The 13,919-nt window shown below is 40.7% G+C and overlaps 1 protein-coding gene across 1 annotated transcript in view; it reads right to left on the minus strand.

Moving 5' to 3' along the window:
• Positions 1–291: 291 nt before the first annotated feature.
• The window catches only part of LOC125129921 (pancreatic alpha-amylase), a 50,250-nt gene continuing 36,622 nt past the window's right edge, over positions 292–13,919 (minus strand). Inside the window, exons 2-11 of the mRNA XM_047785167.1 lie at positions 8,586–8,799; positions 8,076–8,222; positions 7,017–7,214; positions 6,169–6,399; positions 5,294–5,427; positions 4,417–4,539; positions 4,225–4,324; positions 2,330–2,448; positions 2,095–2,220; positions 292–515 (exon numbers count right to left, since the gene is read on the minus strand). Of these exons, the coding sequence (XP_047641123.1) occupies positions 326–515; positions 2,095–2,220; positions 2,330–2,448; positions 4,225–4,324; positions 4,417–4,539; positions 5,294–5,427; positions 6,169–6,399; positions 7,017–7,214; positions 8,076–8,222; positions 8,586–8,753 (1,536 nt within the window). The 5' untranslated portion in view covers positions 8,754–8,799 and the 3' untranslated portion in view covers positions 292–325. The remainder of the gene's footprint in view (positions 516–2,094; positions 2,221–2,329; positions 2,449–4,224; positions 4,325–4,416; positions 4,540–5,293; positions 5,428–6,168; positions 6,400–7,016; positions 7,215–8,075; positions 8,223–8,585; positions 8,800–13,919) is intronic.

Below are 13,919 nucleotides of genomic sequence, written 5' to 3' on the forward strand. Positions count from 1 at the left end.
AGAAATACAGGCACACATGAGAGAGACACAGCTCGGCAGATTGTGTTCATGGCCAAAAAAATACTTGTCAGCATGCTTCTCTGAGTTCGTAGAAACTTTTCTGACAAAGAGGTTAATGTGAGTCTTCTGCCACCTGACAAACTGTTGTTTGCGATCATCTTATAATCATATATGTCATTTCCGTGCTTTTCTGAGTTTTCCAAGTTTATTGCTGATGACAGCTTTTACCAAAAACTAATGAACTGTAGGAAGTTATATGTCGCATACATAAAGAAAGGAAACAAACACTTCTTATTGCTCTTGGAAGATGTATTTAATTCAAATTTTATAATTTGGATTCAGCATGAATTGCAATAAATGGATCTTCAGCAGAGTTACTAATAGAAAACTGAGCTCTGCCATCACTGGAAACATTGACTTTAATTCCCGTACAACTGTTCCCAACTTTATCTCCAGAGATGACGTCGCAATATGTGCCACCAGGAAGACCAGTTTGCAAAGTTGAAGATAATTGCCTGTAAAATAAAAGTTAAGATGTAACTTGAGTTCAACACAATTAAAAGCAGGAACACGGGCCATCTCTAAAACAAGCAGCTTAACTCTGAGCCATAGAACTCTAAGAAGTCGGGGGCTCCGTGCAAGGAAAATACAACACAAGGACTTCTCCAGTGGGTGTAAATCGTTTCCTCAGGGCCAGAACTATTCTTAGAGAAAACACAGCAATTCCCCAGTCAATAGGGAACATTGTTCTTAAAAAATTTAAGGTTGAAGAGTATCACTGCAAATTGGACTGGATCGCCTCTCTTAGAGAAAAGTGCTTCTCGTGGTAAACGCACGTATCTTAAATGTGTCCTCATCTGAGCACAAGAAAATACCGATTACTTCCAAGAATTTAAATTTGATTATTTCCTCAAAAATTTATTCTTTTCAAGAGGAGATAAAAAGTCGCTTGCATTTCTGTGAAGCAGTATATGGTTTTAAAATGTAAAGCTGGAGTTCCCGTCATGGCGTAGTGGTTAACGAATCCGACTAGGAACCATGAGGTTGCAGATTCGACCCCTGCCCTTGCTCAGTGGATTAACGATCTGGCGTTGCCGTGAGCTGTGGTATAGGCTGCAGACGCGGCTCGGATCCTGCGTTGCTGTGGCTCTGGCGTAGGCCAGTGGCTATAGCTCCGATTCAACCCCTAGCCTGGGAACCTCCATATGCCGAGGGAGCGGCCCAAGAAATAGCAACAACAACAACAATAACAACGACAACAAAAGACAAAAAAAAAGGTAAAGCTATCTCATAAATCTATTTTGCTCTTCCCATCTATAAAAGATAGAAATTAAAGAACCAGCCGTGGATTCTTTGAGCAAGAAAGAAATGAATTTGATTTATTTTTCATCAGTAAAATACAGTTTGGGCTAGAATGAGCTAATCATGACTGGAGGCTGACCCTGGACTGACAATGTCAACTGCTTGCAAAGTCAGTAAGGAGAAGTCTCAGAACTGAACTCTCCTGAGGTCAATCACTGAATGTAACACACATATTCTTTACACATGAGCTTTAAAAAACATTATGTGTCACAGAGAGATAGGACAGTGAAAACAGAACTAGAAAAAAATCAAAAGCACTGGAGACCAGAATAGGCCAGAGAGAGACAGAGAGAGAAAGGTGTTTTAGTCCTGAGGCAGAATTTTTCTTGATTTCAACAAAGGCTGTAAGTCATTCTTCCAGGGATTTCACAACTTTTCTATTAACTACTTTGTGTATTTTGTGTGAAGTGTGTATATGTAAGCATATACACGGGCATCCTATCTATCTGCATATGATACACAAAAGTGCACGGGAAGTAATTGCGCAGAACAGAAAGCCCTTAGGAGAGGGCTTATAAGGAGCAGATCAAAAGAATAAAGCTATGTTTTTCTTTGGGCCCTTTTCTCATCACTATGTTTTCTTAATCCACTGACTAGAGGATTTTTCAGGTGAAAAATCTGGAAAAATCAGACTTTTTCACCTATGAAAAAATTAGGTGAGCAGAAAGAAAACAGCAATAAACCAAGAGCATATAAAAGCACAAACATTATTTCAAATGGGTATCAACTTACCAATCATCATTGTTAAAGACAATGAATCCTCTGTTTCCTCTTCCAAAAGCTATCTGGTTGCTTCCGTTATCCCACCAGTTTGCAAAAGGTTGGCCGTCCACCACGTTACGGAACCAAACCATGTTCCTAAAACAAAATGGCATGTGAAACGTTGATGAGTAATCCCATGGTTTCAGATAAAGTCTTAAGAAGGTTTATTATTAGAGGGAGGATACCTCTAAACAAGTAGTCTCACCTTATCTGACGCCATCGATGCTCACAGACCCAGCCATTGCCACAGGTAGTATCTGCATTAATAGTAACTTCCTTAATGACCCCGTTATTATTTGGTGGCCCAATCCAATCATTAACATCCTTGATTGGCAAAAAGAAATCATTGTAAAAGACGGCATTTTTAACACAGCATGTTCCCCAAACTCAATCTGTTCTATTGGGGTCTTCATGGTGTCTTCATTTAGAATCCAACTCCTTCATTACTTTTACTTTTCTCCTTCCAAACTTCACCTTCTCCGGGCCCTTATTTCAAACAAGGGTATGACTGGTTTTGGTTTTTTTTACTCTCTCGTTTTCTTTCCAACGAATTGCAATGATTTCTTAACATCACTTGTACATAGATAATGTAATGTCGTGGAAACGGCAAGGACTTTTGCGTCAGAAACAGCAGGTTCTATGACAACTGGCCAAGAACACTTAGATAATATTCATCATTTCTGTGCCTGATTTTCCTCTTCTTAAAATGAAGCTTTTGCTTCGTTGCTATTAAACTGAAATAATTTAGGTAAAAATGCTTCAAAAAATCTGCTAAACAAATATTACTTTCTGTCATTCCTCCTTGTTGAGTAAGGGCACTAATCAAAACACCACAATAATCTTTACACACCTGACCAAACTTTTAATATTGTGCGTTTCTCTTTTAAATGCAGTTCTCTTTTTTCTTCAGTTTTTCAACGGCCACACCCACTGCATGTGGAACTTCCTAGCCAGGGATCAAACCTGAGCCACCGCAGTGACAATGCTGGATCTTTAACTTCTCAGGCATAAGGGAACTCCACTACTGTATTTTTCCGACTGGCAATTTTAATCATTAAATAAACAACAGACTATGCCTAGGAAGACTATCAGAGTCTGTCTTAAAATCATGCCGTATCACAAACAGTGGACAAATCAAACGTTTCTAGCATGCAGAAGTCCTAAAATGTCTTGGAAATGTTATGGGAAGAGGGAGAATGGACTTATGCCATGACTCCTGCCATCAGAAATTGGGCCAGTTACTGAAAATTATAGGAAATAGGCTCAGGAGAAGGGGACATCTTCCAAATATTAAAGCTCGCTAAAAACAAAACGAGGTCCTCGACAAAGGAATGAGCTTCTTAATTTGAAAGGGATCTAGGAGGAAGTAGAGAAAGACCTATCTTGGGTGCAATGAAGACGATGTTCTAATTCAGGTATGAAGTTGCTACTTGAGGCTGCATGGGAAATCTTCCGGTTAAAGAGAAAGTGTACCTCTAACTTTCCAAATACTTCAACACTCTATGTCTCAGTTCATTTTTAAAATTACTGCTCAGATTCATGTCTTTGCCACATTGTCAAAACGTCCCTCCTCTTTCTCCTTCCTAGAACAGACTGCAAACAGCTCTTCTTTAAGACACGCACTTTCCTTCTTCTTCTACTTTCCCTATTGAACCTCCCTTCGGCTAGGCAAATTCTCTGCACGCCAGCACAAAACTTTTTAGAAACGGATTTAACCAATATTTGTTATCTTCCTTGTGCTGTGGGCAGGTACTTTTTAAAGGTGTTGGCAAGTGTGGCTTTTTAATCCTCATATCAATGCTATGAAGTAGGTACTTATGAGAAGCATACTTATTTTACTCGCTGTATCCTTACTTTCAAGTGGGTTATTTGGGGGCAGGAAGTAGGCTCACCATATTTGGAAATAGCTGGCCCACTCTTGGTCAATAGAGACCAGTCGTTTTTACTTTTAATATCCACGGTATTGCTAAAAGAGCCCTGCAACAGGCTGGCCTTCACTAAATATTTGACAAAATACCTAGTGTATGTCACGGCATCATGTGAAAGTAAAACCTCTTCTCCTTGAGAAAAAGATATTTTTTGGACAACACCAAAACTTACTTTTCCATTCACAAAATTTCTTGCCCAACGGTAGCTTGACATCACTCGTGTGAATCCGTAAGGATGGGCGAGCATAAATCCAACTGCTATTTTGTACAGTCTAAAAGGCACAGAATACCATCATCACAGAAGAAAGCAATATTTTAATGTCAGTCAAGGGTAGCTTCAAAATCGGGGAACTGTGTTTCCTACCTAGCGTCCCAGAATGTAAGAATAGATGCTCCCCCAGCTCCATGCCCTCGCTGGTTGTCATGGTTATCAACAAAGACAAGGGCTCGATCAGAAGGCATGAAACCCCAGCCTTCTCCCCAGTTCCTACAAAACAAACAAAAGAACGTTAAATTCAAATAAATGCATTCTTTCATAACAGCTGCAGAGTAACCTAACATGTCGTTCCTTCAGTAGAGGACCCTCCAGGGAAATTCTCTAATGAAATGATTATTCCGTAGGGCCTTTGAAACATAAATTACATAGATATATGATCCTCAGACACATTCCATGTGTGTTTATATGTAGGAAGACTTCAATTACATTCATGTTACAGGTAGAAGGTGTGTGTGACGGAAATTAGTTTCGAAGAGTTTGGGTATATTATGATGGAGGTGGATTTCCAAAGGGTGAACGAACATTGATATCACACTCTACAGAATGACAAGTGGGGATAAAAGAAGGCTTACATACTGTATTCGCAGAAGATAGAGAGTTTATGTTTGAAATTAATTTCTTAATATATCTAAATTCTACAGTAGGACCACATTACAGCGACTTCATCCTTAATAGAATCTTCTGAATAATAACCTAGCACTAACAGATCATATACCAATATTGGTCAGGTCTAGTAGACTCCTCTAATACACAGATGCAAATCTCTATGTTTTGGCTTTCTAGACAGACTTCCTTGTGGCTGACATTCTAAATAAGAAATATAATCAATTGCAGTCTGGGGAATTATAACACCGTATGAGTCATTGAATCCGTGAAAGACATCTGCCTTGAGAAGATAACCCGTGTTGGGGCATGGCACAAATATGTGTGAAGTAAATCAAAGCATAATTCACATTTCACTTACTTCAAGTAAGACATCTTCTCTCCACTCCACTTGCGCACAACGGTGCCCAGTTTTGCACCGTATTTAAATTCTGTCACGCGGCCATTTCCAAAGTACTCACTGCTTTGAATTGCCTCACCACCCAAATCAATCACCTAGAAGAAATGGAGAAGAAACTCTCATGTTAAGGAAGAACTTTAACAAGGTAAACTAACATTACCCAGAGAATAGCTTTATACTGTCTGTGTTGCACCAAATGCCCCTAACGGTTTTCCTTATAGCAAGATTCCTGTTTCTTTGCTACGCCTATGCTAAGAGAGTACAAGTGATGGGACAAAATGACCTGTAGTCCTGTGAAATTACTGGCCTCATGTGGTCTCACATGTCAATGATAAGCATAGCTCACACTTATAACAGCACTTAATATCTGCATGACGGTATTTCTACGTGGTTGATAAATATTAACTCTTTAATCCTTCAAAGACATTACCATGACCCCTTTCGATTAATTTTGGAAAAAAAAAAAAATTGCTACCCAGAGAAGTTAGTTAGCCTAAACCAACACAGCTGAGAGTGCTAGAGCCAAGAGTGAGTCACACAGACTAGCTCAGGACAACAACTACATTACCACCCGTCTTCTCCAATGCTCTCTGGGCAGCTGATAAATGCCACAAGCTGTCTGCAGGCTAAGGAGATTCTCCGCGTTTGTATCAAACACCTCTTGTGATACAGCTAGATGTGCCACCTCTGACTCGAAGGGGGTTAAAGAACACCCTGCTGTGTAAATGATGTAGCCGCTAATCTACACAGAAATGCTACTTTCAATGAAACCCGCTACTGCTTTTCTAGCGAATTACATTACAGGGTTTTCCATGCACGTATACACATTGAGGTACCTCCTGGAATATGAAAGGTCGACTCCCGGCAGGGAACCACTTGGTGTTTAGGTTGTGAAGTTTATTCAAAACTGCTTTTATGTCTCCAGGCCACATGTGCTTAGAAGCATCAATTCGGAACCCTGCTACACCAATGTCAATGAGTTTGTTTAGATAATCAGCAATCTTGGAGCGCACATAATCTTTTTCCAGTGCAAGATCAAGGAGACCAACCAGTTGACAATCTCTGACCTATTGAGGCAAAAATGGTGTGACTCATACAGAAAACATCATCTTTCCCTGAGCATTCACCTGATTATGCATTCATTTACTCATTAACAGACATTCCTTTACTGCATTCTAGGCCTTGGTCTCTGAGGAGACTGCCATCCTCATATGCGCATGCCTTGAAAATATTTTCTAGTATGAAAAGGGAGAAGGTAGGAAGTAAAGAGGATGAGCTTTTTCACTGGGAGAAATTCAACTTGGAAAACACTATTTTAAGCATTGCCCTGAAATTCCTTTTATTTTACTGTATTTCTTTCCATGGCCCCATCTCTAGCATATGGAAGTGCCCAGCCCAGGGGTCCAATCAGAGCTGCAGCTGTGACTGATACCACAGCCTGGGGCGATGCCAGATCCTTACCCCACGAAGCAAGGCCAGGGATCATACCCACATCCTCATGGACACTCTGTCTGGTTAGTAACATGCTAAGGCACAGAGGAACTCCAGGTTCTTATTTTTAACAGTCAGACTTGGAACCCTGTTTTCCTAAGGAATCTGGACTAATAGCTCTTAATTGGAGAGCAATAAGCTACATGCTGAGAAGCACAGATAGTTCTTTATTATTATTATTATTTTTACTTACTTCATAAGTATCATTATATCTCTCAATTTGTCCACTTGCAGTTTTACATTTACCATCGTTAAAATCCCAAGCAGAGAATGGGACTGCTGGAAAATCCCTACTTCCAGGGTTGCAATAACTTCCACAAGTGGTGCCCGTTCCTGCAGCTGCACCACTTCCACACATATGATTAATGACAGCATCCACATAAATACGCACCTGAAAGTCAAAGGTTCTATTTCAGTTTACCTTCTAAAGAGGCAGAAATTATAAGACTCCTGATCAAGGTGTACCGCATGTTAGCAACACTCTAAGATACCTCTTCCTTATCTTATGACTTAGCTTCCCAGAAGAGCAAAGGTCAAGTGTGAGAGGAAATCACTGGGAAGGCCCACAGGCGTTCTAGCCATTTGGCCAACTACCTGCGTGTGTGATACACTGAGAGAACCCCAAACTACCATAACCACGAAAAAAAAGCACAGCCTTTTTATGGCAGTCAGTAAGAATCAGTTGAGGCCGGAGCGATTATTGACTTTTGACATGTCCATAGGTCGTCCTTAGAAATAAGCAGCCAGTCTCTACCACCTGTGTAGGGTCAGAAGAAGGAAAAGTAGATATTCTCGCTCATTACGCTCCTCCTCAAAGAGAAAATAGTTATGGAATTATTTACCATCAAAGGACCTACAGCAAGCAAGACCCCCCCCCCCCCCAATTATGGGTGGGGACACAAGCCACATTAAGGCAACAGCAAAACCTGTAACCAGAATTCCAATTTCTAACTCCAAAAAAATGTCCCCCAGAAAGGTGTAGGGTCATATGGGGTCAAAGCTGATATTCTGCTTCATCAGTAAGTTCATGGCCTTAAACTCTTACTTATATCTCCTGTAGTAGACAGAGGGCACATACACAAATGCTTACCAAAGTCAAACATAAGACAACAATTACATTTGAGTTGAGAGCTAAAGCATGCAGTGGACCTCGAAAATATAGGAAAACTGTTCTTCTCAAGAGGAAATTGAGACAGGAGAGAGAAATGAGTTCTCTACACAAGATTTTTAAAGGAAGCTGTAATTCACTTACGCCAACGTTGTTACATCTGGTCACCATGTCTCTGAATTCATTTTCGTTTCCTGATCTGGTACATAACTTGTAACTCACTGGTTGGTATCTCTCCCACCAAGGTCTTGAAGGGTTAGTGACTATTACATTTTCATTGGGGGGGGAGACCTGCAAATAAAACAACCTTAGTAAGTATCAAATTATGGCTCCCTCTGTATCACTGACCATCCTGGAAACTATTCAGTAACACAGCATTTTTTTCTTTTCTGAATCTTTGTATATGCTGCCACCCTTCTTTACAACCGGGTAAGAATATCAATATCACAGTGGAAATGTCCCGCTTAAAAAATATTGTATTAGAAATAAAACAGTGAGTTGCCAACAATTTCACGTGTGCTTCTTCTTCAGAAAACTGTTTTACTTCGCGTACTTAACCTGTGAACTAACGTCCCAGCTTCACAGACACAGATCGCAATACCTTTTACTCTAAGCACGGCAAAATCTCCAATTTATCCTGCGAACCATACCCACCTGTACCCCTCCAAATCCTTTGGGGCCCAAATACCGCTCACATTCAAGAGCAATGTCAACCCAGCGCCATTCAAACAGATGGACAATAGACGTTCGTCCAGACTGGGTTTGTGGGGCATATTGGGCCCAGCAGAACCCAATGGCTGAAAGCAGGAGAAACAACTTCATTTTGCTCTGAGGTTGTCAACGGTCTTCCCGGCAAGGATTTATAATCCTGCAAGAAGCATATTTTACAAAGCAAATATTGACATGAATAAATACTTAGAGCACAAACCGTGAATGCATTCTCCGAAAAGAACTATTGATAATTACACTAAACAGGTGAGGATCATCCAGACAATCTCCAGGAAATACTATCTAAATGACCTTTTAAGACAATGTTTTCCTTATTGAAAGAAGAGCAAGTTTTTAAACATCTGGCATGTTATCTGCAGAAAGGCCTTAATCATGTATTGTTTAGGTAGGATTAGATGTTATTTCTGAAGTCCTTCACTGACAGAGGCGGAATTAGAGCCAACTGAATTCACAGTCAAAATGTTGCCCTAACTATCTGAAAACACGTGCAATGTTTCCATTGTAAAAAGACACATGTTATTCAACTCAGTTCAGTTGGTACCTCCTACCCCAGTTGTTAGATACTTGAGATTCTCCACTAAGATTTAGGAAGTTATCTGGAAGTTAAATGACCACGACTTGAGGAGACAGATTTTTTTTTCCCCACGCTTACATTAACTCATGTGAAAATGCACTGGCTGTAGCAGGAAAGAATGGATTTTTTTTTCTCCTTCTAGCAAAAAGTCTCTTATAATTGCCAGAACACTAAGTTAATGAATCCGCATCTATTTTCCCTCGTAAGGTACAAGAAATCCTAGTAAAGACATAACCGTACAGGTGGGAAAAACCTAATCCATTCATCCAACAGGTAGTGACTGAGTGCTTCTGCTAAATGCCGGCATGATACTCAGGATACAAGGATGAACAAGACAGACAAGACTCTTGTTCTCAGGCAGCCTACATTCTAGGGGAAGGTAAGGGAAATATAGCAGGAAGGAATGATAACAACAACGATACTAAATTAAAGAGAGCAGTGAGAACTAGCATGATCCCACGGTGCAGTAAAAGGGAAAAGGACTGACCCATCCCCATATTTTAGACTGGGAATAGTCAGGAAAGCTGTTTCAGAGGGAGTGATTGTCAGCCAGAACTGGACGGAGTAGAAGGACCCACTTATTTGAAGATCAGAGGAAAAGCAGTCTCGAAAGAGGAAAGTGCAATAGCAAAAGCCCAAGGTAGGAACAACCATGGCATACTCAAGTGACACTGAACAAAATTTAAACATCAGTGCAGCTAAACAATGTGTGAGTGATAAAGGGGAGAGTAAAATGAGATGAAATCAGAGAGGTGGGCCAGCTCATGTAGAACCTTGTAGAACATAAGGAAAGAGAGGCCTTTTGAGGCTGAAAGAGGATGAGTGAAGAGATTCTGATTTCCTTTCCAAGAAAGTCATTCTTGCTCTGCTGTGAAAAACCGGATCATAGGAGGACACAACTGGGGGCCAAGAGATCAGGTAGGCTTTTGTAGTGGTCCGTGAAAGAGGAAAGTGGCCTGGCCTAGGCCCCTGATAGAATATATCTCAGAGGTGGAGAAGCAATCGGTTTATCGATAGATTAGCGCCGAAGACTGGGGGAAAGAGAAAAACTAAAGAAACAGGTATCTGATGACACCATTTACTAAGATGAGGAAAAATGAGGAAGTACTGGCTTTGTGGAGGGGGTTCCGAGAGCACTCTGTGAATCCCAACACTCTCCTTCGGTCCCTCCTCCAGCCCACGTCGTGAACATATACTCCGTGTCCTATTTTCTCATTCAGTTCCAGCTGCTGTAACAAGAATGCCATACAGGCTGGATGGCTTAGCACAAATATTTCTTCCTCACATTTCTAGAGGCTGGGAAACCCAAGACTACACTATCAGCAGCTCCAGTGTCTTGCGAAAGCCCCATCCCATGTTCACAGACAGCAAGCTTCTTGTATCCTCACGGAGTGTAGAGCTCAGAGATCTTGATTTTCCTTCTCTTCGTACAAGCACACTAACCCATCATGGGGCCTCCACTCTCATGACGTCACTTTAACCTAAGTCCTTCCCAAAGACCCCACAGCCTAATAGCATACCATGGGGAGTTAGGAGTTCAATATTTCAAATTGTTAGAGGGGCGGAACACAAGTGCAGAGTCCCCAATATCCATCTGCTGCAAAAAATAAACGTTTTGCGTATTTGACAAGCAATTTTATTCTTTCATGACTTTCCAGGGCTTTTCTTCTTTCTTGCATCACCCTTCAATAGCTAGTAACTACTCCTACTTTCATATGCAGTTGAAAATATACCTTTATGAAACTTATATTGATATTCCCAGCCAGCGTTAAGTACTCCTCTGTATGGCAGGTTTTAACCTATGGGATGTTATTAAGTGATATTGGATTAATGTTATAAAAAGTAAGGATTTACATGACTGGCATTCTGGATAAACCTTATTAAGAGCAGATTTCATATTTAATGTTCCTAGCAACACAAACAGTACGATGGCTCATTTGACCAATAAATGGTTTTCACAAATAGACTCTAAGTTGCAGGTATTATGCAAGGTACTGGTTCAGCTTATATCACGCCTGCATGGATTTTTTTTTTTAAATAAATGAGCACTATGTGAGAAACTATATAATATGGTCAATTCTAACCCTTGAAATATCTTTGTATACAAAAAGAAACCAGGGCTCAGAGAGACTGAATGAATTGTCCAAGCTCATTTAAGTGATAAAGCCAGAAGTTCACAATCAACCCACCACAAGTCAACCTTCTCTATACTACACTAATGAGTCTCATAGAATTCTCATGACGGGTTGCCCAACATGGTAGCTACAAGCAACACTTCACTATTAAACACTTAAAATGCCATTAGTCTGAACTGAAATGTGCTCTGTGTATAAAAGATACTCCACTTTTTGAAGAGTGAGGGTGACAAAATGTAAAAGGTTAATTTGCATGTTGTTTACACGTTGTGAGAAGTGAAATTTCTTGTTAACATTAAATTTTCCAGGTTTTTTCTTTGCATGTGTGTGTGTGTGTGTGTGTTTCTTTTAAACTGGCTACAAACTTTTTTAAAAAACATTTATGTGGTTTTCATTATATTTCTATTGGACGCCTGATGTAGCACCTTTCCCATGTTAAATCACAGAAAGGACGCATCCACACGCAAATACAAATAACAATAATAAAATGAAGGATATGATCACTATCTCACAAGAGACATGAGGAAAGTGCTTTAGCATTTCATTAACAGGAAAATCCTTGGTGATCCATGGTAATAGGTAAAAGTGACCTGAAGAGTGGGTTTGATTTTAACCAAAGAGATAAGGTGATATGGCTTCTACCTAAGAAACAATACATCCACTGGGCAAGGATAACAGCAGGAAATCAATACACTTTTGAAGAACATTACTTAGACATGGAGGACCCATCATTTTCCATAGGGCTTAAAGTAGGAAAGCTATACCGGGGGTCTCTCAAAGTCAGGGAGAAGAAAGCTTTCTTTTGAAAGCTATGTCCAGCTAGAGAAGGCTTCTATCCATTTGTTTGTTTCTCAGCAGGAAGGTAACATGATTAGAGCTTTTGGAGTAGAGCAAATGGATTGAAAGACGAAGATAAAGGACACAGAAAAAAAGGAACACCTGTACGGGGGTAAAACAGAGTAGTGATGGAAATGGGAACTAGGGAGACTCGCTGTGGCTCAATAGGATCAGCAGCATCTCTGTCCTGGCACAGTGGGTTAAGGATGTGGCATTGCCACAGGCTGTGGGGTAACTCGCAACTGCAGCTTGGATATGAGTCCTGGCCCAGGAACTGCATAGGCCTCTGGGCAGCCAAAAAAGAAAAGGAAAGAAGAAAGAAAAGGGAAGAAAGGGAAGAAAGGGAAAGAAGGAAGGAAGGAAGGAAGGAAGAAAAAGAAAGAAAGAAAGAAAGAAAGAAAGAAGAAAAAAGAAAGAAAGAAGAAAGAAAGAAGAAAGAAGAAAGAAAAGAAGGAGGGAGGGAGGGAAGGAAGGAAGAAAAGGAAATCTGAACTAGAGTTTCAGCAATAAAAATTAATGCTAGGAGACTATGGTAAAATGGTAACAAGAAGTGCCACCCTATGAAGGACACTTGCCAGCATCCCTATGTTTGTGGAATCTCTTCCTACACAGCCTATGGAATTGGTTTATAACTTGTTTTGTCCAGAAGAATGTCAGCAAATAAGACACAATAAACGTCTGACTAGCATCTGCACAGTGGGTCTGGATCTCTTGAAAATCTGCGATGGTAACTGTGACGCTAACTGGGATGCAAGGCCACATGGGGAGCTCTAATTGTCCCAAGCCATCCCAACCATGTGAGCTGATCCTCCAGCTGACTGTGGCTGAATGATTACTCCAGAGGCAAACCAGCAGAAGAACCACCTAGTCAACTTACACACACGCGAGACATCATAAATTACTGTTATTCAGCAAGAACTAATTGATACGGAGAGGAGAGAGGCAGTAGATGTAGCGGAGCTAATTCTACAGAAGGAGGGGAATAGAGAAAAGGAAGGGTCAAAAACAACGCTGCAATTTAAAGTTTAGTGAGAGGAACAGTGACAATGCTCACCGTGCAATCTAGAGGCAGACTTGGTTTAGGGAAACGGAGGAGCTAACACAGGATATACTGAGCTTGACATATCAAAACGCATTAGACAAGAAAAAAGACGACGACAGAGTTGGCAGTTTCCAGCAAGAAAATGATGGTTTCAGAAACGGCACACGAAATATTTAACAAACTGTTTTAGGACAGACACCAGCCAGTCAGAACAGCTGCTAGCCATAAGCAACTAGTATGCGTGGGCCAAATCACTTGGTGGAATTATCGGGCCTGTAGAGCTGGGCCCTCAGGAGTCCACAAGGTACACACAGAGATGTGGAATCCACCATCACAATTTGGGGCAAAGCCCAGCAGTCAATAGATGGGGCAGGTAGGAGGCAGCATATAAAAAGGTGCCTTCAAAGCAGGGAGAGGAGTTTAATTCCCTCCCTCCCCGCCCCCCTCCCCAAAAAGCTGTTCACAAACAAATAGGAAGAAAAACATTGCAAGGAAGGCAAAAGACTAGCTGAATGCAGATGCGTATTAGAAAGAGAATAGAAGACTGACTAGATGGAGGATGATATTGGACTGATGGTGATAAAGAGGTGAGAATTAGAGAAGAGGGGCATCATTTGAACTTCACACTGACTCATGGTTACAAATGTTAAATTGTAACGCTTAAGAACATG

The sequence above is a fragment of the Phacochoerus africanus genome, chromosome 6 (assembly GCF_016906955.1).
Source record: "Phacochoerus africanus isolate WHEZ1 chromosome 6, ROS_Pafr_v1, whole genome shotgun sequence".
Classification (NCBI taxonomy): Eukaryota; Metazoa; Chordata; class Mammalia; order Artiodactyla; family Suidae; genus Phacochoerus; species Phacochoerus africanus.